Below are 25877 nucleotides of genomic sequence, written 5' to 3' on the forward strand. Positions count from 1 at the left end.
GATCTCACATATGGCAGGAGGAAACTCTGGGTGGCCCAGCTTGGGGAGTCCCTGAGAACACAGGCCACAGAGCGGGAGAGCGTCTGCAACCATAGCCATAGACACTATCCCATTTTACAGATGGAGCAGCCAAGGCTCGGGGCTTTAATGTGGCTTGCCTGAGGTTACCTTTGCTGCAGGGGATCCAGGTGGGCAGACGAACTCTGGGATCATGTCCAAATCTGTTGCTTGCTAGAGGAGGAGCCTGTGGGGACAGCATGCCCAGCTCAGCCAGTTCCCCCTCTAGTCTGCCCCGCTGTGCTGCTCACTTCTAGAACGAGTGTGGCCTCCCATCCTCTCAGCTCACCACAGGGCTCACCCAGAGCCTCCGAGTGGCTCTGGGTCTCACACAGGAACAGTGGACATCCTGGCCCTGCACAGCATGAGGCAGGACTCTGTGGGACCCAGGCTGGGCTTCTGGGCAAGCATAGACGCCACAGTGGGGGCAGGGGGAGCCAGTGGCCGGGCCCAGCAAGAGCTGGTTGCTAGGACAACAGCCAGCTTCCAAAGAACTCAGCTGAATGAGATGTTTTCTTGAGCAAAAGCCTTGGAAATGTCACAGGGTAATGCTGGGGTGCTGGGGCTTGGCCAGGCTCAGCACCCAGTGGTGCTAAACCACGCACTGTAAGAGGCCAGGAGAGCACAGATGCTCTCTGCCCTGTCTCCTGCACTGCCAGAGCATAGCAGGCCTGGCCCTCCAGGTCCCTATCCTGCCACCTTACCCGTCCTGTGAGCCTGCCTTCCCCTCTCCCTTTCCACTTCAGGGCCTTTCCATGTGCCCTTCACCTTTGACTCCTCCCCGTGGACGCCCTCCTGCCACCGGGTCCCAGCCTCACCGTGTCCCAGCCTGGTGCCCCTGCTCCCTGGGAACCCTGGCCTGTGTTGCCCACACTCCCATGGGGGTTGGTTCTCTGCCCTGGCCCTGTCCTCACAGCCCCCCCCCCCCCCCCCCCCCCCCCCCCCCCCCCCCCCCCCCCGGTGATTTACTTGTGCTCTCTGTGTGGAGGCGCTTGGTTCTTCCCTGCTGGGCTAGTACCTGGCACACAGTGGGTGTGAGGTCTTTGTTTGTGACAGAGTGGATCTGGGACCCAGCCTGCTGGAGCAGGAATGGCTTGGCTCTAGAGCTTGAGAGGCCAGCTTTTTTTTTTTTTTAAGATTTACTTTTTTTAAAGTGTGTGTGTGTGTGTGTGTGTGAGAGAGAGAGAGAGAGAGAAAGAGAGGGGGTGGGGGGGAGGTATGCACATGTGACTGTAGGTGCTGGCAGAGGCCAGAGGCATTCACTCATCTGCAGCTGGAGTTGCAGGTAGTTGTGAGCCACCAGATGTAGATGCTGGGAACTGAACTCAGGTCCTCTGCAAGAGCACCATTTATGTGCTCTTTACCACTAAGGCCACCCTCCAGCCTGGGACTGGGAGCCAGGACTCGTGACAGGGATGCAGGAACAGACCTTGGGTTGCTGCACAGCTTGCGTGTGACCCACTCAGCCCCACTGGAAGGTCTGACCCCTAGTTTAGCAGTGAGCGGGGGTCAGCTATTGGTGAAATTATTCAGGCCACTCCACGTAGTTAAAAGGGAGGTTTATTTAGTGGCGTAACTTACAAATGAAGGGATAGGTAGGTTGCAGGGTCTGGGGAAGACGTAGCACAGTCCGGCGGTGTTCTCTGGAGAACTCTGCTCGGTCTAGCTCCAGGGTCCAGAGTCCAGGAACCAAGAGAGCCGGCACATCTGGATCTCAGGTCTTCAGGGTCCTCTCTTGGACCCGCCTTGTAGGCGGGACAGTTACCGAAGCCTCAATGGGGGCTGGAACTTCCAGATCAAAGCTGGAATGGCTACCCACTACAGTCAGCTGATCCCAGTTGTATGAGGTGTGAGGTAGACTTCTGTCCAGCTCCCTGCCTGCTGCTGAGACTGGAAACGCCTTCAAGGCCCAAACAAATGGAAAGAGCAACAGGGGCATTCCTAGTGTTCCAGGGCCCCACTGCCCCTGGGGCCATCTCTGTCCCATTCAGGAGGTCTCTTGCTTGGCAAGGGAGGTACACAGCAGCCTGGACACCCCCCTGCTAAAGCACAGTGGATGGCATATAAGGTCTCAGTTTCCCTATTATGAAGTGAGAGAGGCAGATAAGGGATCAATAACCTAAAAATGGCAGGGTAAGAGAGTAAAGCCTCGGAGGGGCTGGCCTCAGTGTGGGCAGGATGCTGTCTCTCAGCCTGTCGTCTGCTTTCTAGGTGTCCCATGAGTTCGCCATCAACTTCAACCCCACCAACCCTTTCTGCTCAGGTGAGTGTGGATCCTGCCTGCAGAGGGAGCGGGCAGGATTCCAGTTTCTGTCCTTCCTGTCTCATCCCTGTCACACTCACTCAGAAGGACAGGTGAGAGACGGGGAGTGTGGAGTCATACAGTCCTGAGTTCAGGGATAACTGCCCCCTGTTCCTGCCCCCTGTTCCTGGCTGTGAAGCCCTGTAGAAGTCACTGAACCTCTCCGGGCCTTTACCCCCTTTCCGGCCCCCGGGAGGTGTGATACCCGCTTAGCTCATTTCCCCGGGTGAATGGGGATACAGAGGAGAATTGGGGAGACAGGTGGCAGAACAGTGTGTAGTCCAGGAAGTCGTCATTACACACCTGTGCTCACTTCCTGCCTGTCCCTCTCCCTTGATGGAAGAGCCGTGATGGCTAAAGATGAACAGTGGCCTGGCGGCAGGGGACAGGAGGCCGTGGAAGTGCAGATCCACCCCTTCCCCACATGTACCTCATGACAGTTCAGAAACTGAGAGGAGAGAGGATGCTGGAGGGAATGAGAAGGTCATCCACTCCCTTTGGGGGATCCTGAGGCTGGAACAGGATGACCTCCACAGATAAGGAGGTACCTCATGTCACGGCAGGGCTGTAGCTATGATTTGGGACTAGAGGGCATCCCTTGGCCATAACTGAGGTCTGGTGCTCCCTGGGCTCAGGTCCTCAAAGATATGTCTAATTTAGGTTGGTCCATGTCAACCCTAGCCAGAGGCCTCCTGGCCAGGAACTTGTATCGTGGAGTGTTGGCTGGTCATGACAGCAGCCACCTGGAGAGCACCTGGGATGTAAGGAGCTGTTCAAGCCCCGCCCCCACCAGAGCAGCTGCCAAGGAATGTCCAGAATGGACCTCCAGATAGTTCCCCATGTCACCTACTTGTCAGGCCCCTTCTTGGTCATTTGCCCACAAGGAGAGGCTCAGAAAGCGTCAACAGCTCACCCCAGGCCAAAACTCAGGCCTATCTGATTCACAGCCAGGCTCTACACCACCACCTTAGCCCTGCCCTTGAGCGCGCTCTGTTTCAAGGCCATACTGGCAACGGCAGGGGCATTCTGGGGGAGCACGAAGTAGGCGCCTTGCCAGCAGCAGGATGAGGCCAGGAGCCCAGAGGCCCCGGGCTGATCCAGGTCGTCTTCTGCAGGCGTGGATGGCATCGCCCAGGCCTACTCAGCCTGCCTGCCCCACATCCGCTTCTATGGCCCCACAAACTTCTCCCCTATTGTCAACCACGTGGCCCGGTTTGCAGCACAGGCCACACAGCAGCAGACGGCAACGGTAAGTGGGCAGAGGGCCCGTGCATGCGGGGATGAGGCCGGCAGTGGCTGGCACCCTGCCCAGCAGGAGGGAGATCAGGTTGGGATGGGTGCTCTTATCTCCCTGCCAGTAAGGGGCTAGAGAGGAAGGTATCCCCTGGTTCCCTGTCCAGGTGAGCTGCAGGCTCTCCCTGGGCTGCCGTCCATCGGGTTCTGAGGCTGACCAAGCCTCGTTTGGTGATGGGCCTTGCCTCCTAGAGCCCGACTCGGGAAAGCAGTGCCATTAAAGCATTGCAAGTGAGATTTGTCGCCCCGGAAGTCTCCTAGGGAGGGGCTGCTACTACCTGATCCCTGTGGCTTAGAGGCTGGCCCTTCGGCCCTTTGGTCCAAAGCCATACAGGGAAGGCTGCAGACTGTCTAGCCCCGGCCTGCAGCTCGGTAGCAAGATTGCAGTGTGGGGTAAGTACCTGCGATGTGGCGGGCGACCAGCCTGGGCATCTGCAGCCCTGGTCATCTCAGCACCTTCCCTGGCCACGTGCCAGGGCTTCCACGTGGATGTTTTTCCCACAGGGCATGGTGACTCACTGGCCCTGCAAGGCCATCTCCTTGTGCTCCTGCTCTGTCCGAGCCGTTCTTGCCTCTGTGGCAGCCTAGCAGCCTCTTGGCCACAGGTTCTGCACTGGATGGTTCCAGATCCAGTCACGTGAGCCAGGGCTCTCTGCGCTCACTTCCCTGCAGACTCTAAACCAGGCACAGTGCCTGGTGGGTGACAGGGATGCAGTGCTCCGTAGACAGATGGGATTAGGTCAGTGAGACCAGGCCACTAGCCTGTCCCGGAGGGAAGGCTCTACACACTGCATAAGGGGGCCACTGTGGGACTGGTCGGAGGAAGGAGGTACCTGGTCACGGAGGAAGCAGAGGTCGGCTTTCCTGAAGTAGCTGCAGAGACTGAAGGAGTGTAAGGCGCTGAGAAGAGGATGTAGGGTTAGCTCTGGGAAGAAGCGGGTCTGTCCTAAGTGTCTTGGAGGCAGACCCCGGCTCTGGGGATGAAGCCCATCCCAGTCATGTGCTCTACCCTTCTTTCTGTGTGCCTAGAGTAGATCAGTGTCCTGTTTGTGTCACCGGGGAACATGCCAGACTGCCTGAGGAGGTTAGCGTTCGATAATCCCGTGGTACCCCACTCCAAGGCCTGAACCGCGTCTCAGGAAGACAGGGATAGTGCCCACAAAGCACTGAGGTAGGGGCAGCCAGGAAGGGGCTAGTGATCTGTGCTGTGCTGGAGTCTCTCAGTTCAGTCCCCTGACTGCGGCAGCTGAGAACTGACGCCCGCCCATTTCCTCTGATGCAGTGGACGTGCTGACCCCTGTGGCGATGTAAGATGGGGTGACCAGAATGGGCAGCAACTCTGTGGGGCCTGGCAGGGGTCATGTTTTGTTGTTGTTTTCTTTAGCTCTTGGGGGTTCTGAGATACAGTAGCCTGGATAGGGCAGAGTAAGGGGCAGCCTTCAGCTTCACCACCCTCTTGTGAGGGTGCCAAGCTCGGTGCCACCAAGGCTGTTGGCTACATGAGTCTTACAAAGGTAAGAAAGCAGGCCTGCCGCCTTCTTCAGGCAAAGCCATCTGGGCCGGGAACACGAGCACATCCCAGCAGTGTGCCAGGGCTCTGACTCCTGCTGGACCTGCTGCCAGCCAAGCGTCAGCTGGGCAGGAGGTGGAGTTTGGAGACGAGTACCTTCATGACTGAGGGACTCCAGGTCTGCTGGGTTCTTGTCCACCCCCCCACCTTCACCAGTGAATGCCTTCCCTTTTGCTCTGAGCAAAAGGATTGGAGACCTGTGCTCAGACAGACACCTGCTCTGACCCCTCTGGAATGAGCTCTGTTTTGGTCTTCCTTACTACTCCAAGCCACCCTTGGCTTCCTGGGGTAAGCTGTTACCCCTAAGGCCTTCTGACTTCAGATGATACCTAAGCATCTCTAGCCGAGACAGAGTAGGGCCTGGGGTATCTGCTGTACCTCCCACTCTGGAGGCCCAGGAGTAGATACAGACTTTTCCACCACTTGCCTCTACCCCCTCCACCAAAGGAGGTGAGTAGGGCTGTGGGGTGGCTCAGCATCAAGGGGAAAGACCCTGGTTCCAGCCCCGCCCCCCCCTTCCTGGTTGTACCACTAGGACAGGCAGTTGAAGCTCTCTGAACTTTGGTTTTCTCCCTGAGCACTTTCCTTCTCTAAGTGCCACAGGGATTCAACCAAATGTGCGTGTGCCTTGTTCAGCCTAGAACCTGGCACACACGATGTGCTGTGGTTGGTCTCAGCAACGTCCGAGGGCACCACTCAGGTTAGCATTTGGTAATGCTGTGCACAGTGAGGCCCACAGCCAATGGGAGTAATTGATGGGTTAGCTGCTGCTTCTCTTTAGCCGTGTTCTGGTGCTGGGGAATCTGATGTGACTTCACCCTCCCTCATCTTGTCTGCTCACGTTGGCACATGCAGCACACCCACGTGCAGGAAATGGAGGGCAGGTGGCAGCGTCTCCAGCAGGCCTCACTCTCCCATTCATTTGTTCCTTCCTGAGCATTTCTGTGCGACCTCAAGGATACCTGGACAGGTGAGGTCCAGCTTACAAGCTAGTGGGAGTTAGCTGGGAGGCCACAACAACAATGCAGTGTGACTAAGCCTGGGATGGTTGCAGTACAGGACCACACAGGTGCTACCTAACTGACAGCGGACCCCAGGCAAGGCTGATGCTTAGAAGGGGATGTCCAAGCTTAGATTTCAGAGATTCTTAAGAGTTATCTTCATAGGGGTATGTGCGTGCGTGCGTGCGTGCGTGTGTGCGTGCGTGTGTATGTGTGTGTGTATGCACGTGCATGGGTGAGTGTATGTATATAATGGCCCAGCATGGAGAACAGCATGTGCAAAGGTGTGGGGTATGGGTATAGCGGATAGAAGGCATGGGTAAGGAGACTGTGACAGGGTAGGCAAGGTTGAGAAGACTGGCCATGTCCCACTGGACCTTGGAAGCCATCAAGCACTCTGTGTGGTTTCCTCCTGAGGGCAATGGGGAGCCACTGGAGGGTAATGAGCAGGTTTGAGTGGCCTGAAAGTGGTCTCTGCTTTGGTCAGTAAGGCCTTGTTTTTTTGTGGCCCATTCCTGGTTGGAGGCCTAGGCATCCAGTGTTGGAGTATAAGCAGCAGCCAGCCCCCCTAGAAATGGCTCTAACTCCCACCCCAGGGCCTTTGACAGTCAATTTTTCAGAAACTATCAGCCTCCCCAGACTCTTCCTGGAACTGTTGTGGTCAGGCCAGTTATTATGAATCCATTCATCAGTGCATTAGGAGAAGCAGCCATGCACAATCCTAGCACCCTGAGGCATGCCTGGAATCAGCAAGAGATGCTCTACTCTTTGGATGTGCTGGGAGTTGGTTCAGGGACTCTATTTGATGATGTGGCTGATTCTGAGGCCTCGATTGGGCTCCTGGCCCCTGACCTGCAATATGTGCTGGGTTGTCGGGGCACCTTGGGTGTAGGGAAGGAGTGTGTGTAGAGACCTCCTATGGAATCATTGCTGGCAGTGGAAGCAGAGGGCACATTTGATTGGGACAGAGGATTTGACACTCAACAACTTACAAGCTGTGGCTAGGAAGGGTATCAGAAGGAACCAGCACAGTAGGGCACCAGGACTTGAGTCCCTTTCCACCCTCCTGCTCCATTCTCCCCCTCCACAGCCCTTTTGATTTGCTCTGGGGACCTCTGGAGTGGTGGTGGATCTTTGAAGCTCCAGTTTACGATGACCCTGGCTTTGTCCAGGCTGGCTGAGGCACCTAGGAGTGAGGGTTAATGGACTCTGCCCTAGGCCACTGTCCCAGTCATTCATAATCTCCAATCCCAGATTAATGGGTGACAAGAGAGCTTTTCCCTGGCAGGCTCACTGTGCCCAGCTATCAATACAGTGGAAAGAGCCCCGACTTTGAAGTCAGGCAGATTTGGGCATGAACCTAGAACCTGTCAGTTACCTGTTAGGGGACCTTAACAAGCCACGTAATTCCTCTGAGTCCTCTGGCGGTCTCTAAGCCAGACTCACAGTCAGGTTGTCTGCTAAAGGGCCTATTTTCAGGAACCTCTTGCCCTTCATGCCGTACCCACAGTCCTGCAGGAACCTAGGCTCTGCCTTTCTGCACTCAGATCCTTGGGGAGGCAGACAGCAGAGAGCAAGAGGACCATGGGGAGGTGGGGCCACGTGTCTGAGCTGGGCGGGGCTTGAAGCCAAGTGCTACCTTTGACTGAGCAGCCAGTTAGAGGCCTCTTCCTGCCCTCCTTTCTGCCAACTCAAGTATCCCAAGAATATTGCCCTGAACTGCCCGGTAGGCGAGGTGAATGTGGATAAAAAGCCAGCTAGGGAAGGGACCCTGAAACAGCAATGGCAGGGAAAGGGTCTGGATGGACTGATAAAACCAGGGCTAGGGGCTGGCAGCAGCTCCCTACTGCTGGGTTCAGGCTACAATCTCCATGGCAACAACTATCCCCAGCCAGGGGATTGGTCTCTTAAAGGCACAGCATTGGCGCTGGGGTGAGGAGGGGAGGGGCCGGTGTCTGCACCAGCCCACCACATCCTGACCTGTAGTTTGTGCTTTGGGATCGAAGAGGCAGGTTTGTATCGTCTGCAAGTCGCACAGCTTTGCTGGGTGAGAAGGTGGCTTCATGCCCACCTGGGTCACCTCTGCCCTCCCCAAGCTTCATAGCTTTCTCTTCTGGCAATTAGGAGTCAGATTAGAGGACACGAGCCCCCAACAGTGAATCAGGACATGGCTTATCTGGGTAGGGCAGATGGGTAGGGCAGAACCCTGAATTCCTCTGAACAGGGCTCCAAGATGGCCAGGATAGCGCTGAGGTGAAAGTAAGGTACCAGCCAACTCCAAGTCCAAGGCCCATTTGTTGGATTGTCCTGTGAATTTCCAGAATGTCATCTATCCTCTCTATATCAAGTCATCCTGTGTGTACTTTATCCTTAGATTACCCATGTCCACTATTCAATATATTCTAACTGAAATCATTTATAAAAAACACACCTCGCTATATGACATTTTAGTGCCACTTGCCATAAATAAGGGAGACCCAGAGCAGACTACAATGGTGTTAGGGTCTAGCTGGAGCCCATGCTGCCTAAAGCCCTGAGCTCCCTTCCTTCTGTTGATGAAGATGGTCCGTGAAAGCCAGAGGCCTAAGACACCAGTCTGCACCGCGGCTGCCTCCTGGGCACTGTGTGTAGAACAAGGTGACCACTGTACACCTCCTCCTCCTGCCCCGGTTCTGACACTATGACCTAGACGTGTCCCTGATGCGCATGCCAGAAGTGATGGCCCAGATAACCTGGGCTTAGCCCCTGCCCAGGGCTCCGTCTGTGCTAAGTATTGAGCTAACAGATTACGAGTACTCCTGCCCACAAAGACCGAGGAGGTAGGCCAGCCCCAGGGACAGTATACCGGCTAGAATGGGTTCCTGTACAGGCCTGGGCCTGTCGGGCAGCTGACACACAGCTCTGAGCAGTAATTCTCAGCTTAGAGATGATGAAACTCAAGGACAGCAGGTTGAGTCCTTAGTGGCCCAGAGCAGAGCACATGGCGGACCTTGAGTCCAGGGCCCAGAGCAGGGAACGTCCCACTGTGTGGGCCGTTTGCCTCCTCCAGGCCTTGGGCATTCAGAAAGGAGGGGTGTCAGGGTCTCAGTCATCGCCTGGCTGACTCCTCCTTACAGCAGTACTTCATCCTCCTCATCATCACCGACGGGGTCATCAGCGACATGGAGGAGACGCGGCACGCCGTAGTGCAGGCCTCCAAGCTGCCCATGTCCATTATCATTGTGGGTGTGGGCAATGCCGACTTCGCAGCCATGGAGTTTCTGGATGGGGACAACCGCAGACTGCGCTCACACACCGGCGAGGAGGCGGCCCGCGACATTGTGCAGTTCGTGCCCTTCCGAGAGTTCCGCAACGTGAGTGTGGGCCCAGGCCGGGAGGGGCGGCTGCGGGGTCTGCCCCCGAGCGCAGTCCATGACGGGCATCGGGTCATCTCAGATTCTTCCCCCATACTCTGTTGGCTTCTGAGGGCCCACGATGAGTCAGGTGCTGTCACCCTTGCCCAGGACAAGGCCATTGTGACATTGTGACCACTTTATTTCCACAAACCAAAGGAGCCCAGCAGTGGGACCTAATCCAGATTATGACTCTTGGCAGTGTCGTGGGTAAGAACTATCCTGATGGGCAGAACACTGAGGCAGGCTGAGGAGGGAGCCAAGGCCCAGAGCTGAGCCTTCCTGTGCTTTCCTCAACCAGCCCCTTACTCTGCAGATGGGAAGACGGAAGCCGAGAAGCCCCTCCCTGGTTAGGTGATAGTGGTGGTAGCCAGCCTCTTCCTGGAAGTGGCTATGGCCTTATTCAGATGACCCATGAGGAGGCCAGGGTTGGCAGGAGCATCTTGAGATGCTCTGTCTTTTGGATGGATCGCAGTCTTTGGGCGGGCGGTACCATGCATGGCCAGCCTAGGTTCTGACGCTTATGGGATCAGCAATGCATCGCATGGTCTTAGGTAAGCCATGGCCTGACTGAGCCTCAGTTCCCTCAGCTAAAGCCTGTGAGGATGCCAGGACTTAAATCCTGGGAACCAGGCTCAGCAAGGGGCGGCCCAGCGGTCATCACATATCTGCCTAGGATGGTTTTGTGCCTTTCTCTGGCTTCCCGGGACAAATGTGGGGTATCGGTGCTGTTTGAGACAGTGACTTGACACTGTGCTGTGCCTGGCTGCTCAGTAGTGACCAATGGCTGCTGCTTCTCATAGCCGACTTGTTTGTTGGTCAGGAAAAGGTTTCCAGCTGAGTGGGCTAAACAGCCATTTCTTACCCCCCCCCCCCAAATCCAGCCTCTAAGGTCTTCCCCCAAACACCTCCAGCCTGTGAGGGAAGAGCACTTCACCATCAAGGGAGTCACTGCCAGTGGTGGGCTTAGGGTTTGGGCTGGGGTGAGGGCCACTCATTTCAGAAGTCCTCCTGAAATCCTCCACGGCCCCCTGCTCTCACAGCTCTGGGATAGTGAATCTCCCGACGTCTGCTCATTAATCCTCCTCCTCCTCTTTCCTTTTCCTCCCCACCCGGACCCCACAGGCAGCAAAAGAGACCCTGGCCAAAGCGGTGCTGGCGGAACTGCCCCAGCAAGTAGTGCAGTATTTCAAGCATAAAAACCTACCCCCCACCAACTCCGAGCCTGCCTGAGCCCGTGCCCAGCAGCAGCATGCCGGCTGAGCCCCCAGCGCCCCCAGGAACGTGCACGTTCACCCTGCTTCCTCGTGGGTGGCCTTTTCTACCAGTCCACATTTTCATTTTTTACAACCGGACCTCCGCCCCCCACTTCCCCCAGCCCAGCTGGGCTTCCTTTGTCAGAGTCGACGGATGATGCTTCCAGGACAAACCGGCTTCCTCTCCCCACCCCGCCCCCTGCCACTCTGAGTATTGAATGTACTTTGTATAATTTTAGTGGAATTATTGTTATTAAGGAGAATAAAATTTTTACAATCATAACTGGCTTTTCCTAAGTAACTAGCTGCAAGAAGGAACGTGCCCCCAGTGCATACTTTGTATGGTGGGCGGCCTCCTCTGGTTTATACTGGGACTGTGTTCTACTTGTTCTACTCAGGGTAATAAAGGAGTATCCGTTGTTGCCTGTCGGCTCCTTCCATGGTGTGGGTCAGTGGGTCAGTCTGGAAATGGAAACGAATAGACTCCTAGCCCCACTCCTGAAGAGTTGGCGTGATCACTTCTGCCTGGGGACAGACATTCCCTGTCAGCGGCAGTGATGCCTGAGAAAGTGGCACAGGACACGGTACCCTCACAGACTGTACAGACGTGAGAGACGCCTGGGCCCAGCCGCCACTTCATGCTCTTCTAACTCTTGGCCCACACTGTCTACTTTTCACTGCAGCAAGACAGCAGCCGCCGCCGCCACCCACTTCCAGCTCTGGATGTCCTAGGCAGGGTTGAGGGCTTCGGGACCCTCACCAAGGTTCCATCTGTCCCTGCTGTTTCTACGCATGCCCCTCTTAGCACACAGCCCTCCTCCCCGTTCCTTCCTCAATTCCACATAACACCTGTCCTCTTGCCGAGTTCTAGGCCTTCTGACAGGCTGACATGCGACTCTAACAGTGGATGTTTCTACTGAGCACGTTTCTAGCTCCCTGTACCAGCACTGTTTGTTTATGAACCTTCCACAGCCCGACCATGACCCTGCAGAAACAGAAACACACCATACCTACTGGACAGGCAGAATGTGGATGGAAGTGTGGCTGGCCATTGTGCATGCATATCCTACTATACCCAGCATCCCCTTAGCTCTGTAAGGGACTTCCCACTCACGCTGCTAATGACCTTACACTACTCCACCGGCATGGGAGCCAGCTATCTCTGCCTTCTCCCCAGGCCAGTCCTTCCTAGCTGCTGGACTTGGGCAGCACTGGGCAGGTCCCCATCTCAGGAGCCATGGCGTCTATGGTGGGAGGAACAAACTTCTGCGGTCACCAGATGCTCGTTTGAGACAGGGTCTCACTATGTAGCTCAGGCTATCCCAGAACTATGTAGACCAGGCTAGCCTTGAACTCACAAAGATCATCCTGCTTCTGTCTCCTGGGAGCTAGGGCTAAAGATGTGTGCCACCAGACCCAGCTGCTAACTGCTCATTTACTCCTGGCTCGGCCACCTGGGGAGTCTAGTGGCTATAGCTCCCAGGTAGGTAACAAAAAGCCAGCCGTTGGGCATAAATAAAAATCCTGGTTCTGTCATGTAGCAGGGCAACCAGGCAAGTCACGGGGCCTCTGGGAGTTTGGGGTTCCTCTACAGAATGTATAGAAGGGCTGGCTTCAGAGGGCTTTTTTCAGAATGAAAAACACGAGTCTAGCAGGCTTCAGTGGTGTCACAGAAGCAGAAGACTAGCCTGTCTGGGATCCCAGAGGGCCTTTCTGTGTCTCTACAGCTGGGGCCAGGGCTGCCTGTTAATGCTGTTCCAACTCCCTCTGAAACCATTCCTCTAGCAGGTACGGGAACAACGCCAGCCCACAACAGTCCTTCAGGTGTGACTGTGCAACCTGTGACTACAAAAGCGTTGACAAGATTCCAGCCGAGCATCGAGCACCAATTGCATTCCATTCTGGCGTGTATAAGTAGGCTGGGCATGCCAGGATGCCAGGAAGCCACCCGAGTCCAACCAAATAGCTGTGCCGTGCACTGCCACTGAGCCCGGCTTGTTTTCCTGAAGGGGCCTAAGATGACAGCTGAGTCACATACCCACAGCAAGGACATTCTAGCTAAGGAACCCGGTGTGCCTAAGCAATTAACATTTGGCTAACTGGAGCTAACGCAGAAGCTGATGAAGTTGGCAAGCAGCTCTGACCCTCCCAATGTGTTACTGTCGTAGCTACAACAGGGGGATACCAGTGCCATTCAAACCTGTGGCTGCTGCTAAAGACTCTGGACACCCTACCCAGGCACGGGAGGAAGCTGCTGTCACTCCTTTTTCCTAGGGGACAGGAAGGGGGCAGGTGAAGGCCCTTGTCTGCCCGTATGCTGGTCCACTAGGGCTTATCTGCAGAGGGTAGAAAGAGGCTGCTCTCTAGAAGCTGAACAGCAGGCCTGGTCCAGGCAAACCAAGCTTTTCCCTTAGGTGAAAAGGAAGAGGCCGGAAGGGAAGAATTCAGGAGCTGGGAAGCAAAGGCACAAAGTGATAAGGAGTCGAGTCGCCTCTGATGAGGTACTTGCCTGAGTAGAGGGTGCTCCTGGGGGTGGGGGGTGGGGGGTCTCGCCTCAGTCTGAGGAATGAGCTACTGGGTCCTGGGACCTCTGGAAGCTGTCCGGGCAGGGAGTCAGCTACCTGGCTAGGTCCAGTCACATCAGCCACTTGCTTTTTCTAGAGGGAAAACAGGTGACTCAAATTTCAAGTCTCTTTCCTCTGTATCCAAGTGGGCAATAGGCCTGAGGTAGGCAAATGTCAGGAAGTGACTGCCGGATGGCTGCAAGTCGGACAGTCCCTTGCCTCCCAGCTAGAGCCAGCAACCGAACACTGTTCTATCCAAGTGGTCTCAGAACCGTAAGAATTCTGAGATGAGGTGCAGGCTTAGGGAAACCAGCCCCAACCATCTTTTGTACTTTCTTACCTGACTGTAAGATCCCAGTTACTCAGGCACAGAACAGCAGGTGGGACCGGTCCCCAGCCCCTCCCCAGGGGTCACCATCCGCAGAGGTTCAAGTCCTGACTGTAAAATGGTCTGTCTGCACAGAACCCATTCATGTCTTCCTGCATACTTTCAGTCATTCCTAGCTTGCTTACTTGATTTACATCAACTTAGGACGCCTACAGCAATGTGATATTCTAGAAGTTGTTACTCTCGTTTCGGGAGTAAAAAAGCATGTACGTGTTCAGGGAAGGCTGGCTATGTCTGAAGGTTAGAGTGAGGTTGCCGTCCACGTCTGCTCATTCTGTCTTCTGTGGGGGGAACGGAGGTCTGCCCTGCCTGCTTCCCTTGTTGGTTGGCCTGCTTTGCCACAGAACTGGCGTTTCGGTTACAGGCCTCTACACCATCAGGCACAACAAACTATGGTAGAAAGGCCACCGGTGTGACTCAGGCTTTCCGGAGACACCGAGAGCAGAGACCAGTCAGTCCAAAGTTGGGCACAGTGGCACTCATCAGTGATCCCAGCACTCCGGACGCTGAAGCCGAAGAGTATGTTTGTAGCCAGCTTGGGCTACACAGCAGACTCCGTCAAAAGAAAGGAAACCCCGAGTCTGCTCAGCACAGTCAGCTACAAATGACGGGAGGGCCAGGAGCATGACATGCGGTACAGAGTGAGAGCTTGCTCTGACAGGCTCAAAAACTGAAGGTAAGGGACAGTTCTCAACCTCACAACCCTGTCACCTTTTGTCAACATCAACAGAGACCATGAGGTACACGAGTGGCCTCTGAAAAATCAAGCTACGTGAAGCCGATGCCTGATGTCTTGGTGTGCCTCCTGAAATGGCTCAGGGTTGTTGTGGGTGCGGGAACGCGCTGCAGGCACGACAGCACAGTCACAGGAACGATGACACAAAGAGGCAGGAGGTGCTGCAGTCTTAGCCCAGTCTTGTCAGGCTGGAGCTGACACGCTTGACTGACAGTCAGGGAAGATCAGCACCGGCACTGGGAGGCTCTGCAAAGGATGGCAGCGCTCACAGGCATCCACAGCGGGTGAGGGAAAACCACCATCTGCTGGTGGGCACCAGTGTCAATACACTGGAAGGGGAAAGGAAGGGCTGGATGAGATCCAGGGCCCTCTCTGCCCACGTTGAAACCGAGGAGCTTCCTCTGCCTGCCAGGATGTCAGTGCCAACACATTCCGTGTGTGTCTCTCTCGTCTCACACCCATAGGAAGGAAAGCAGAATGGATACTGGAACCAGGAAGTGAAAGCTCAGGCTCATTCTGAAGCAGGCGCACACCGACCGCACACCGACCGTCAGATACAGCTCCCTCCCAACCTGGGTCCTGCATCCTGCTCCCTCCCGCCCTCCTCCAGAGACAGAAACAGGCAAGACCTGCTGCTCAGGGCCCAGAGCTGTGGTTTGGGAAGCCTGGGGACAGTGGGGGGGTGGGGGCAGGGGCGGGGACAAAGGGGTGTAGAGGAAAAGTACTGAGGCAGCAGCACCTTAGGCTGGAAATACCTCCCAGTCAAAAGCTACGACTCCGTATGTGCAAACAGCAGGGCCTCGTGGAGTAGAGCACAGCACAGCCATCCCAGGCACGGCCCACTAGTTTGCAGTCGAGGATTCCAGAAACTGCTAGGCATTAGTCATCTCTTTAACACAGCTATCAGCAGTTAGAGTTTCTGGCTATGATTCAGTAAGTTTGCATCTGCAATGCTTAGAATTTTAAACTAAATTTTTTTATTTCAAAAACAAAATCAAAACAACTTTCCAGGGAGAGAAGGTGGGCAGAAGATGGACATGTCATCATTACCAGCTCCTTCCTACCTCCTCAGGCTGGATGGAGAGGGGAGAACATGGACGAGCATCACCTCGAGGGCTGTGGCTGGCAATCTTTAGTCATACAGCATCCAGGAAGGGTTAGTTCTAGGGCAGAGCTTTGTCATCCGCTAGTCAGCCCTCCTCTATGCCCACACACAACAGGGGAGAACCAAGCAGCCCCCTCACCTACAGCAGTATCGAGATAATGTCTGCCTCTGCTTCCTGTGCCACCAGGGAAGGAGAGAAACGAGAACGCAACAAGGTACAGGGAAGCCCTGCCAGCCAGCTGGAGCCTGTCCTTGCACCGTTGGTAGCAATTCTGAGATTTGCCTCAACGCCAACCCCTCCTATCAGTGGGACAGGTTTGGTCATCTGCACTGGAGTATCAAGAGAAATCAAGCAGAGTTTGAGCCACAAGTGGACTGCGGCACATTTCTGGGTTAGGTTAAAATGTCCCATATGCACAGGAAGTAGGCAAAGACGTTTTTTGAGGGAGGTGATGTCGAGGCAGAACAGGCATCTAACTCTCTGGGGAGATGCTCCCCACGGTCATGTCAGGAGCTAGGGTGCTTCGAGGAAGGTGTTGGTTCGGAAGATGGAGGAGACGATCTTGCCTGTAGCATTGATGGTGCCCTCACTGTCTGAGCTGGACTCGGAGTCACTGCTCCCAGAGTAGGCACCCAAGCCAGGGAGGATGCCGATGCAGACAGCAGCAGATGGGCAGTGGATGGAGGGTCCGCTCAGAGAAGAGCTTCCAAGAGACACGCAGGATGGAGCCTCTGCAAAAGGGAGGACAGGAAGTCAGTCCTCACGCTTCCTAATGCTGAAGGGTCAACCCAGGCCCTGGACACCATGCCAGGGCTCTCTACAGAAAGCTCCGGTGCTGCAGAACAACCTATGCAGCCACAGAAGGCTCTGGACGTCTTTGTGTTACAGGTGAGGAACCAACAGAGAGGAGAAAACGGAGTTGGAGTCTGCCCACACTCTCTTGCCCCCCACCAGTTCTGAGGATGTCACCTATCATAGTTTGATTCCCTGTCTTCACAAGTCATGGTCTTATAGCAAGTGTGACTCAGGTCTGATGTCTTCCTTAGCTACTCTTGTGGCCCTCAACTGGAGGCTAGATTAAGAGACCAACTGTGAGCGATACTAACAATTTTATGATGCCATACTTAGAGACCAGTATACTGACTAGCAGGGATCAGCCATACAGTTATGCTTTTTATGGGGCATTTTCCCAGGATGGGGAGATGGGCACCTCAGAAACTGATTTATCACTTTTGCTTTTTAGTTCTTTAGTACTGAGAAGCACTGAAGGAAACATTTTAAAACAATGTATAATGCCACCATGTATATGGGCTCTTCTTTCCAGGATATGCAGTGATTCTGCTACTCCAATGACGAAGGCCTCAACGACAATATGCAAAACTTGACAATTAAAGGAAAAGTTAGTGCTCTCAAAAAGGGCCTGAGTTCCGTCCCCAGCACTCACATCAGCCAGTTCACAACCTGTACCTCCCACTTGGAGGATCCAGAAGCCCTCTGATGGCCTCCATGGCACTACATTCATGCATATACACCCAGACATGTATATATACACATAGTTAAAAACCACAATCTCTAAAAACAAAATCAAACAAACCTAAACTAAGAATGGCACTCCATTCTTTCTTCCCTCTGAATGTCTCCAGTCTCATTTAGTCACTGTGACGACAACTCGTATGTAGGTGTGCTCCCTGCTTACTGATGAGGGAAGTCGAATGCGTTGGTAAGTGCACAGGCTAGAGTATACAACACTGAACTAAACCTGCACCAGAAGACGCTCTACTAAGTGATGCCAAAGCTCACTGGAGCAGAAGGCTCAGTTCCTAAGCCACTACCTGGGGCTGACAAGGACGTCCCTTTTGGGGTTTGCCTTCCATAAATCTACATTCACTTGTGCAGATACCTCGAGAGAATGCAAAGGGGACACTGACTCCAAGGCTATCCTGAGAAGAGTTATCAGCTGTCGTCGGACACAGAGGTCAGCTCAGGGTGCCTGTTCCTCCACAGCAGGCAACGGAGAAGCTGCTGGAGACAGGCAATGCTCACACATCTCAAGATGCACTGAGCGCAGTGCTGGGAGACAGCAGTGCGGCTGACGAGGAGGCAGTGGCAAATGCTCGCAACAAACACCACAAAAGCTACAACTTTAAGATGTAAAGAGCTTCTCTAATCCGTTAAAGAGAGAAAACAAGCCGTGGGGCTGGGGAAATGCTTCCGCAGTAGGCGCCTGCGCTTGCCTAGCACGTACGAGGGCTCTGGGTTTGATTCTCAGCACCGCAAAAAAAGAGAAAAATAAAGAAGCAATCAATCAACAACTAAAAAGCACAAAGAGCAGGGTATGGCAGTGCACACCTATGATCCCAACACTGGGAGGCTGGAGACTGCTCTAAGTCCAACACCAGCCAAGACTAAATAATGATGATGATAAAATAATAAATGGGATAACCTGGGATATATATATATATATATATATATATATATATATATATATATATATATATATATATACTGGAGCTCTTGTCTAGCATGGTATGAAGTCCTGGCTTTGATCCCCAGCATTGCAAAAAACTTGGCATGGTTAATTGTGCTAGATAGTTTTATGTCAACTTGACACAAGCTAGAATTATTTGAAAGGAAGGAACCTCAATTGAGAAAATGCCTTCATAAGATCCAGCTATCGGGCAGTTTCTTACTTGGCTATTGATGGGGAGGACCCAGCCCATTGTAGGTGGGGCCATCCCTGGGCTGGTGGTCCTGGATTCTATAAGAAAGCAGGCCGAGCAAGCCAGTAAGCAGCACTCCTCCATGGCCTCCGCATCAGCTCCTGCCTCCAAGTGCCTGCCCTCACTGCTTTTGATGATGAACTGTTTTATGGAAGTGCAAGTCAAATAAACCCTGTCCTCCCTAAGTTGCTTTTGGTCATGGTGTTTCATCACAGCAACGGTGACCCTAATTAAGACAGTAATGCATGCCTATAATCCCAGTACTTGGGAAAGAGAGGAAGATTAGAAGCTGAAGGTTATCCTTGGCTACCCAGTGAGTCTGAGGCCAGCTTGGCCTCTGTGAGACCTTGCCTTAAAAACAAAAGGACACAGAGGGCACAAGCAGCGCACAGCACACTACAACAGGAGTCCTAAACCAGGCAAAGAAACGATTGTCAGGAAGGAATGTGGGAGCAACAGCTCAAGAAAATCTGACAATGACCTCCAAACTTAACCAACTATTGTGGGATGTGGTCCTCGGAGCAAAATAACCACTATCTTCATGAGACCAGCTGTGGCTACTGCATCAATCAAGCCTGCTGACTGTTTGACATTCCTCAGAGAAGGAGAGGATGGAGAGGGTCACTGGACCACCCTTTCTAAAGATAAAGAGTCATTTCTAGGCCCTAGGCACAGTGCCAAGGCTTTCCCTGAAGAAGCCCCAGCATAACACAACAACCCTGATAACCAGAGGAAGACTCCAGCCACCCCTCCATCCATCTATAACTCGGCCCTAATTACACCTGGGGTAGAGGGCAGGGTATCGTGGAAGGTGCTAGAGTACTTGGCTGGGGAAGGTTAGCTGAGGAGAGTTCCATCTATGCAGCTAAGGGAAGCAAGCCATCCATCGTCCATGCTGGGTGAAGACTCCCCAGGATGGCTGCCCTGGGATCTCCCCGCTCCTGCAGTAACCTCTCACCCATGCTCTGTAAGCCCAATCACGCATTGATTATCCAGAATGAATTGGTGGATTCTTAATCTGTGTGGTTGTTGAGACCTTATAAGAAGGGGGCAGATGTTTACATCTCTGCAGGGAAGGACTTCTCACAGCATCAGTGATGTTCCTGAGAACTGTTTAGAGCAGGAAAAAGGAGGTGTCTATAGAAGCTGTGCTGGTCGGTGTTTGCCAACTTGGGACAAGCTGAATCACCTGAGAAGAGGAACTCTCAACTGAGGAATACCCTCATCAGATTGTCCTGTAGGCATGTCTGTGGGACCTATCGTTATTACTTAACGAGAGATGCAGGAGGGCCAAGTCCACTGTGGGCAGCGCCACCCCTGGGCAGGTGGTCCTAGGTTGTATAAGAAAACAGGCAGAGCAAGCCATGGCCATCAGGCCAGTAAGCAGCGTCCTCCATGGCTCCTACCTTGCTCTTGCTGAGCTCCTGCCCTGACTTGCAGTGATGGACTGTAGAAGTGTACAGTAAACCTTTTCCTCCCCCGGTATTTTGGTTGGGGGTTCATCACAAAGAAGCACACTGGGCCAGTAGGTCAGTGACTAAGAATAAAGACTCTTGGGCTGGAGCAGCAGCTCAGAGCACTCAGCACCGAGTACTACCCTCATATGCACACAGTTCTGGGGTCTATCAACAGACTGGGGGAAGAGGAAAAGAAACAAGTCTATCTTCACTGGAAATGAATGGTCTCTAAGACGTGCTAAATGAAAAAGGTGAGAAGCAGAGCAATATATGTAATTTGGAGAGAATCAGAAACATGCCCATGCATATATATGACAACCTCGCCCCCCCCAAAAAAAACCAGAACATGAAAACCTGCAGCAGCATATGGCCCGGGAAGAAACTGGTGGCTAGTGAGCAGAGGAGACTTACTTTTTTACTGTATTCTTTCTAAATTATTATATACACATATTAATCATTCAGACATTGTTTTTAAAAGGCAAATAAATTCAAAGAGCATCCTGGCCATTCCATCAGAGCAGAACAGTCCCACCACTCCTCTAACCGCCCCCACCCCTCCACCCCCCCACCCGATATCCTTCCAATAAAGGAAGAGAACTGCAGAAGCCTCAAGGCCTGCCCAAGGGCAGGATGCTCGTCTGTACTCCCCACTAAAGTGAGTCACGACCCCTGAAAGGGGCGCCCACCCCACCACCACCCTGAGTGTCTCTGGTGTGGCAAAAAGTAGGCCAGAATTTATGATGGGAGTCATGGTTAATTTGGGGGAAGGTGGGGTGATGGTAAAAATCTGATGGTTTTAATATTTGAGACATGACAGTAAGTTGTATAATTCATTCCTTGAGCGTTTGTTGTATTATTATGCACCACACAGAATGCTTTCAGAAGCGGAGAATAAAAGAATCAAGTTCAGAGTGCCTAGGAGTGCTGGCCCATGGAAGGATGGAGCTAAGGACAGAGCTGCAACAGGCATCTGGACTATTGTGACGCAGGAATCTGGACTATTGTGACGCTGGAATCGCTTAAGGGAGAGGACCAGAACCTCCAATTATCTAGGAAGTTTCAAGAGAAAAGAGACTGCAACTCTGACAAATTTCATTCCAAAAGCAGTTCACTCCCCACAGAGAACAAAATGGTGCCCTCTGATCTCACCATTTGGGGATGTTTCCTGCCAACTCCTGCCTTCGCCGGACCACATTGTCATAGCAAGTTAGAGAAAATTATGAATAGAGAATGTTCTTGGAATGCAGGCAGATGGAGAGAGTACATAGGCCACCTTGCATGTTTGTTGGCTCTGCTCAAGATAATTTTCAGTGGGAGAGCTCAATTTCTGTCAGGGTCAAAGTTCCCTTCTAGAGGACCAAGGCAAAGCCTTCCCCTGCAGAGGGCAAGACTGAAGCAAACTTCAAGGATAGCCGGTCATTTCTGGGGTCTCTTCTCCTAGCAAAGGAAGGTATTTCTTGTCTATTTCTTGTACAAGAATGCAGGGATAGGAAGAAGACGTTTAGAATGACAAATATAAACTGCTTGTACATACGTAGAACAGGCCTGGGTGGAGACATAAGAAATGTACAATGGTGTTTCTCCGTGGAAATGGAAGTGGCTGGAAGTGGATGGAAGAGGGTGTGGGAAGAAGAGACTCTTCACTGGTGATCCTTTTTAAAGGTACAGGTACCATGGTTGGTACTGTAGAGAAACAACTGAAAAGGCATTCATCATTTGTTCGAGAAAGAAATAAATGTAAGCCCTGCTTTATAGATGACCAACTGAGTTGGATTTAGATCCTCGATCCCACAGGCGAAACTAAAAACAAACTCTTGAATTCCTCATTCAGGCCCAAGAACATGTCCCTTTACTGACAATTCCGTGCCACCTAACACAGAGGCAGAGTCCATCACATAAAGTCACCACCATCAAGGACAATAGACCCCTGAACACCAGTAGACACTAGGCTCAATCCAGTCCAACCACTAGCAGGAGCAGGGAATTGTGTCTCCCACAGGTGAAATCAAGAAACCTGACATTTGGCAGACAGAGAAACCTTTTGTGAGCAGAGGTCATCTGACCAGGGCTTACAAGCGCTCCTGGGAGAACACAGCTGTTATTTGCCAGCTCTACTGGTTTAGAACACACTTCTTTTGTAGGGCAGCTGACACATTCATGGTAGGAATTCTTGCTTAGTATAAAATAGTTTGGCAAATTAGATTAAGGCAGGTTTATTTAAAGAGAAATAATGCACCCCTCTATATAAGATGCAGTTAGTCCTGTCCTTCCTACGGTCCTCGTCCACCATGAGTAAAAGGAAGAAATGAAGGGACCACACCCACCTTGAGCCTTGTCATCTGGGTCAGGGTCTGGTTTCAGTCTTTTCACACTGTTGCCACTCTCTGAGCTGTAACAAAAAACATGGTGGTGTGAGCTATGTAGACGCGTAGGGATCAACATTGAGGGAATCAGAGCAGCAGAGATACTTATGGGAGTCTGGGGCAGTCTCGAGGGCTGGGATGGCTGAAGCGATAAGCTGTCATTGCACTTCCAAACCTCCCAAATATAAAATCTACCTCCTGACAAACCCAAGGGCAGAGTATGCCAACTTTGGCTTTCTGTTATCATTCATTCACTTGGGTAGAACCACTGATGATTTCAAGAGCATTTCCACATTTCCACAATGACAAAAAGTTCAATTATTAAAGGAAATACTTGTGATGACATGCAGACTTTCCAGAAAGATTTTTACTAAAAAGTATCTAAAGAATATGTTTCAATGGAGAAAGACATTATACCAGAGGGAGAGATGGGGCTGTAAGTTGAAAAAGGTATCTCATATATATGAGCCACAGTCCAATTTGTACTATGAAACACACCAAAGTCCTGGGCAGTAGAAGAATACAGAAGAGTGAATGCAGCTCAAGTTCTGAAGGTCCCTTGTGTGGGAGGGGCTGTGCTAGGGAGACTGTACCCACAGCTTCTCAATAGTAGGCAAGTGCTTTAGTAAAGAACTGTAGCCCCAGCCCAAGGTCTTCTGTTGGCACAATTTTTAAGGAGGTAAGATAGCTATTTATATGCCTGCCTGGTAAATTTCAAGGCCTATCACTAAAAGAATAGAAACAAAGTATGTATCATGGAAAGAAAAAAAAATTTTTAAAGTCTTACTCATCTTTCCCCTAAAAGCAAGAATATAGGAAAAAATATTTTAAAAAGTAAAGAGAGGATGTGGATGTAGCTCAGTCAGGTAGACTGTGGCCAATGCCCTGGGAAAGCTGTGGATTCAATCCTGAAAACAGCATGAACTGGGCATGCTTGCACACCCCTATAATCTCAGTACTTAGGTGGAGCAGGAAGATCAGAAGTCCAAGGCCATCTTTGGCTATACACTGCGTTTAAGGCCAGATTGGAATATATACATCCTGCTCTATAAATAATAATAAATAAATATAAATGAAATAAAACAAAAGTTTTTAAAAAAAGCACTAAGGTGATGGATATTATATTTTAAAATCTGAATATAAATCACACAAACTAGTAAAAAGATGGAGTGAATACATTTTTTTTAAAAAGATTTATTTATTTATTATGTGTACAGTGTTCTGTTTGCATGTATCCCTGCAGGCCAGAAGAGGGCGCCAGATCTCGTTACAGATGGCTGTGAGCCACCATGTGGGTGCTGGGAATTGAACTCAGGACCTCTGGAAGAGCAGCCAGTGTTCTTAACCGCTGAGCCATCTCTCCAGCCTGACTGAATACATTTTAAAACAATCATTTAAAGGCACTTACCTAAAAAACTTAACAAAAGAAAAACAACCCCCCCCCAAAAAAAAAAAAAAAACTCAATACCCAGAAAGATTCAAAGTGGGAGCACAGATCAAAGGAGACGAAGGCACAGCAGAGCGAGGAGCGCTCGGTACTGACGGCTCAGTACTGACAGCTCAGTACTGATGACTGGTCTTCACCTGACTCCATCTGGAATTAAACAAACCCTGGTGTCTTATCACTGTTCTGTTGCTGTGAAGACACCAGGACTAAAGCAACTCTTAGAAGAAAGCATTTAATTCAGGCCTTGCTTATAGTTTCAAAGGTTTAGTTCATTATCATCATGGCAAGGAGTGTAAGAGAGACAGACAGACAGAGACAGAAAGATTTTCCTCAAAATCACCTAGAACATTAACTCTAGGAACAAGTGAGAGTCTAGAAGCCTACCAAAAAACCAGGATGGCAAAACATGGTGGAGCCCACCTGTAACACTAGCACTTGGGAGGGAGAGGCAAGGATAGAGAGTAACCTGGTGTATGCAACAAGTTCTAGGCCAGCCAGGGCTACACAGTGAGACTCTGTCTTTAAAAAACAAAACAAAACAAAAAAACACAAAACTGTGATATATAAACCACAATACCACAACACAATTAAGTTAGAAATTAGTAAGGGAAAAATAAATACTGAATTTCATAGCCTCTAAGATACTATGATTATAAGGTGTTAGTAATGTGTGTGTGTCGGGGGAGGTATATTAGAACCAAGTGAAGTATGGAGAAGTTACCTTGATATTGAAAATTTAAAATATATTTCAATATTTCTGAGACAAAGAAGAAATCACAGTGGTAATTTTAAATACATAGTAGGAAATATAAAACTGTACTTGATGAGAGCTGGAAGAAGTAATTGAAGACTGAAATGAATGAGCGTGGGGATCCCACAGGAGTTTAAAACAATAGATACAAGAATGAACTTGAAAAAAGCAAAGATATGAAACAGGTTGTTTGTTTGGATGCTTCATACACACCCTGGGGGCTTCCAGATTTCCACAGGGGATCTGAATCGTCCATGCAACTTCAACAACGAAGAGTCCCACACTTTAAATTTACTATATCAGTGAAGCCCAGGGGTCCACAGTATTGACAAACTCTCAGGTTATTTTGAATGAACTAGGGCAGGGGAGATCAGAAACTCCTGCCCCAAGAGGCTAACGTGTCACCTTGCTACAAAAGCAACATTAAATGATGTACTCTGAAAACCCAAGAGAGCCTCTATACAGATCAACAAATAAGCTAACAGAACCCTTCCTAAATATGATATAAAGACTAATCAAGGGAGACAGCTGAAATACCCACTTGGCAGCAGCAAGAGTACCCAAGAGGTAAGTGCCCACCTGGAGAGCTCATCAAACTGGCCCAGGTCTGATTCCGGAGAGCCAACGAACTTTGAGAAGCTTACACGGGTGTTAAAAGATTCATGCATTTTTAAGGTTCCTTCTCAGACCACTGATCCTCCCCCCTGTGCTGCTGTACCATGATGACATTTTTACATGTGCTCAGTGTTCCTAGGAACATCTGCAGCAGATAGATGTTGTGCCAAACCGCAAGACTGCATCAATACACTCTATTCAAAACATGTGGCTGGCTGCCAATACACCATATTGATTTTCCTAATAGACTGCACTTAACATCATTTCGCCCACGGTCTGGTCGGTCAGGCTGATTCAATCACTCTGGTGCCATCTCAGGATGTGAAAAGGAAGAGCAAACATGACAAAGAACTTATCAGAGTCTATGGTAGTGCTTCTACCCCGCATCAGTCACCAGGAGCTGGAGCCAGGTCTGTAACCCTGGCTCAGCTGCCATCTTCTCTCAGTACCTGCCTTTGTAGCGGCTGTTCTCGCGGTTTTCTCCCTTGCCGCCTGTCAGCCCTGGTGCCCCACCCCATCAGCCCCTCTCCAACTTCTGAGCTGAGCTGTGCTCCTCCTCCAGGCTGTCACCGCTCACCAACAACAATCCTCAAGCACCTGCTGCCTCATCTGCCTAGAGACACAAAAACGCAAACACTGAACTCTTGCTTTATAACTATATGGCCTTGGACAGAGTTCTTCATCAGCCACGTTGTCTTTCTGTCTGTAAAACAGGGGTCGTAATAAAGGATGCTCTGTGAACTGGTGAGAGGAATTTGTGAGCTCATTAGAGGAAATCTGACACGCAGCAGGTGCTCAGTGAAGAAGAGCTAGAAGTCAGCTATATGAATGAGTGATCCAGTCAGTCTAAGGTCAAAGG

General features: G+C 51.5%; 2 protein-coding genes across 4 annotated transcripts in view; one reads left to right on the forward strand and one right to left on the reverse strand.

Moving 5' to 3' along the window:
- The window catches only part of Cpne2 (copine 2), a 39680-nt gene extending 28386 nt beyond the window's left edge, over positions 1 to 11294 (forward strand). The window contains exons 13-16 of the mRNA XM_028871463.2: positions 2269 to 2320; positions 3475 to 3608; positions 9340 to 9576; positions 10741 to 11294. Coding sequence (XP_028727296.1) covers positions 2269 to 2320; positions 3475 to 3608; positions 9340 to 9576; positions 10741 to 10848 — 531 coding nt within the window. The 3' untranslated portion in view covers positions 10849 to 11294. The remainder of the gene's footprint in view (positions 1 to 2268; positions 2321 to 3474; positions 3609 to 9339; positions 9577 to 10740) is intronic.
- Positions 11295 to 15513: 4219 nt separating this feature from the next.
- Psme3ip1 (proteasome activator subunit 3 interacting protein 1) overlaps positions 15514 to 25877 on the reverse strand; it is a 31257-nt gene continuing 20893 nt past the window's right edge. For all 3 annotated transcript variants that reach the window (XM_028871461.1, XM_028871462.2, XM_037206099.1), the window contains exons 7-8: positions 22167 to 22231; positions 15514 to 16396 (exon numbers count right to left, since the gene is read on the reverse strand). In XM_028871461.1, coding sequence (XP_028727294.1) covers positions 16179 to 16396; positions 22167 to 22231 — 283 coding nt within the window. In that variant the 3' untranslated portion in view covers positions 15514 to 16178. The remainder of the gene's footprint in view (positions 16397 to 22166; positions 22232 to 25877) is intronic.

This window comes from Peromyscus leucopus, chromosome 5 (assembly GCF_004664715.2).
Source record: "Peromyscus leucopus breed LL Stock chromosome 5, UCI_PerLeu_2.1, whole genome shotgun sequence".
Lineage (NCBI taxonomy): Eukaryota > Metazoa > Chordata > Mammalia > Rodentia > Cricetidae > Peromyscus > Peromyscus leucopus.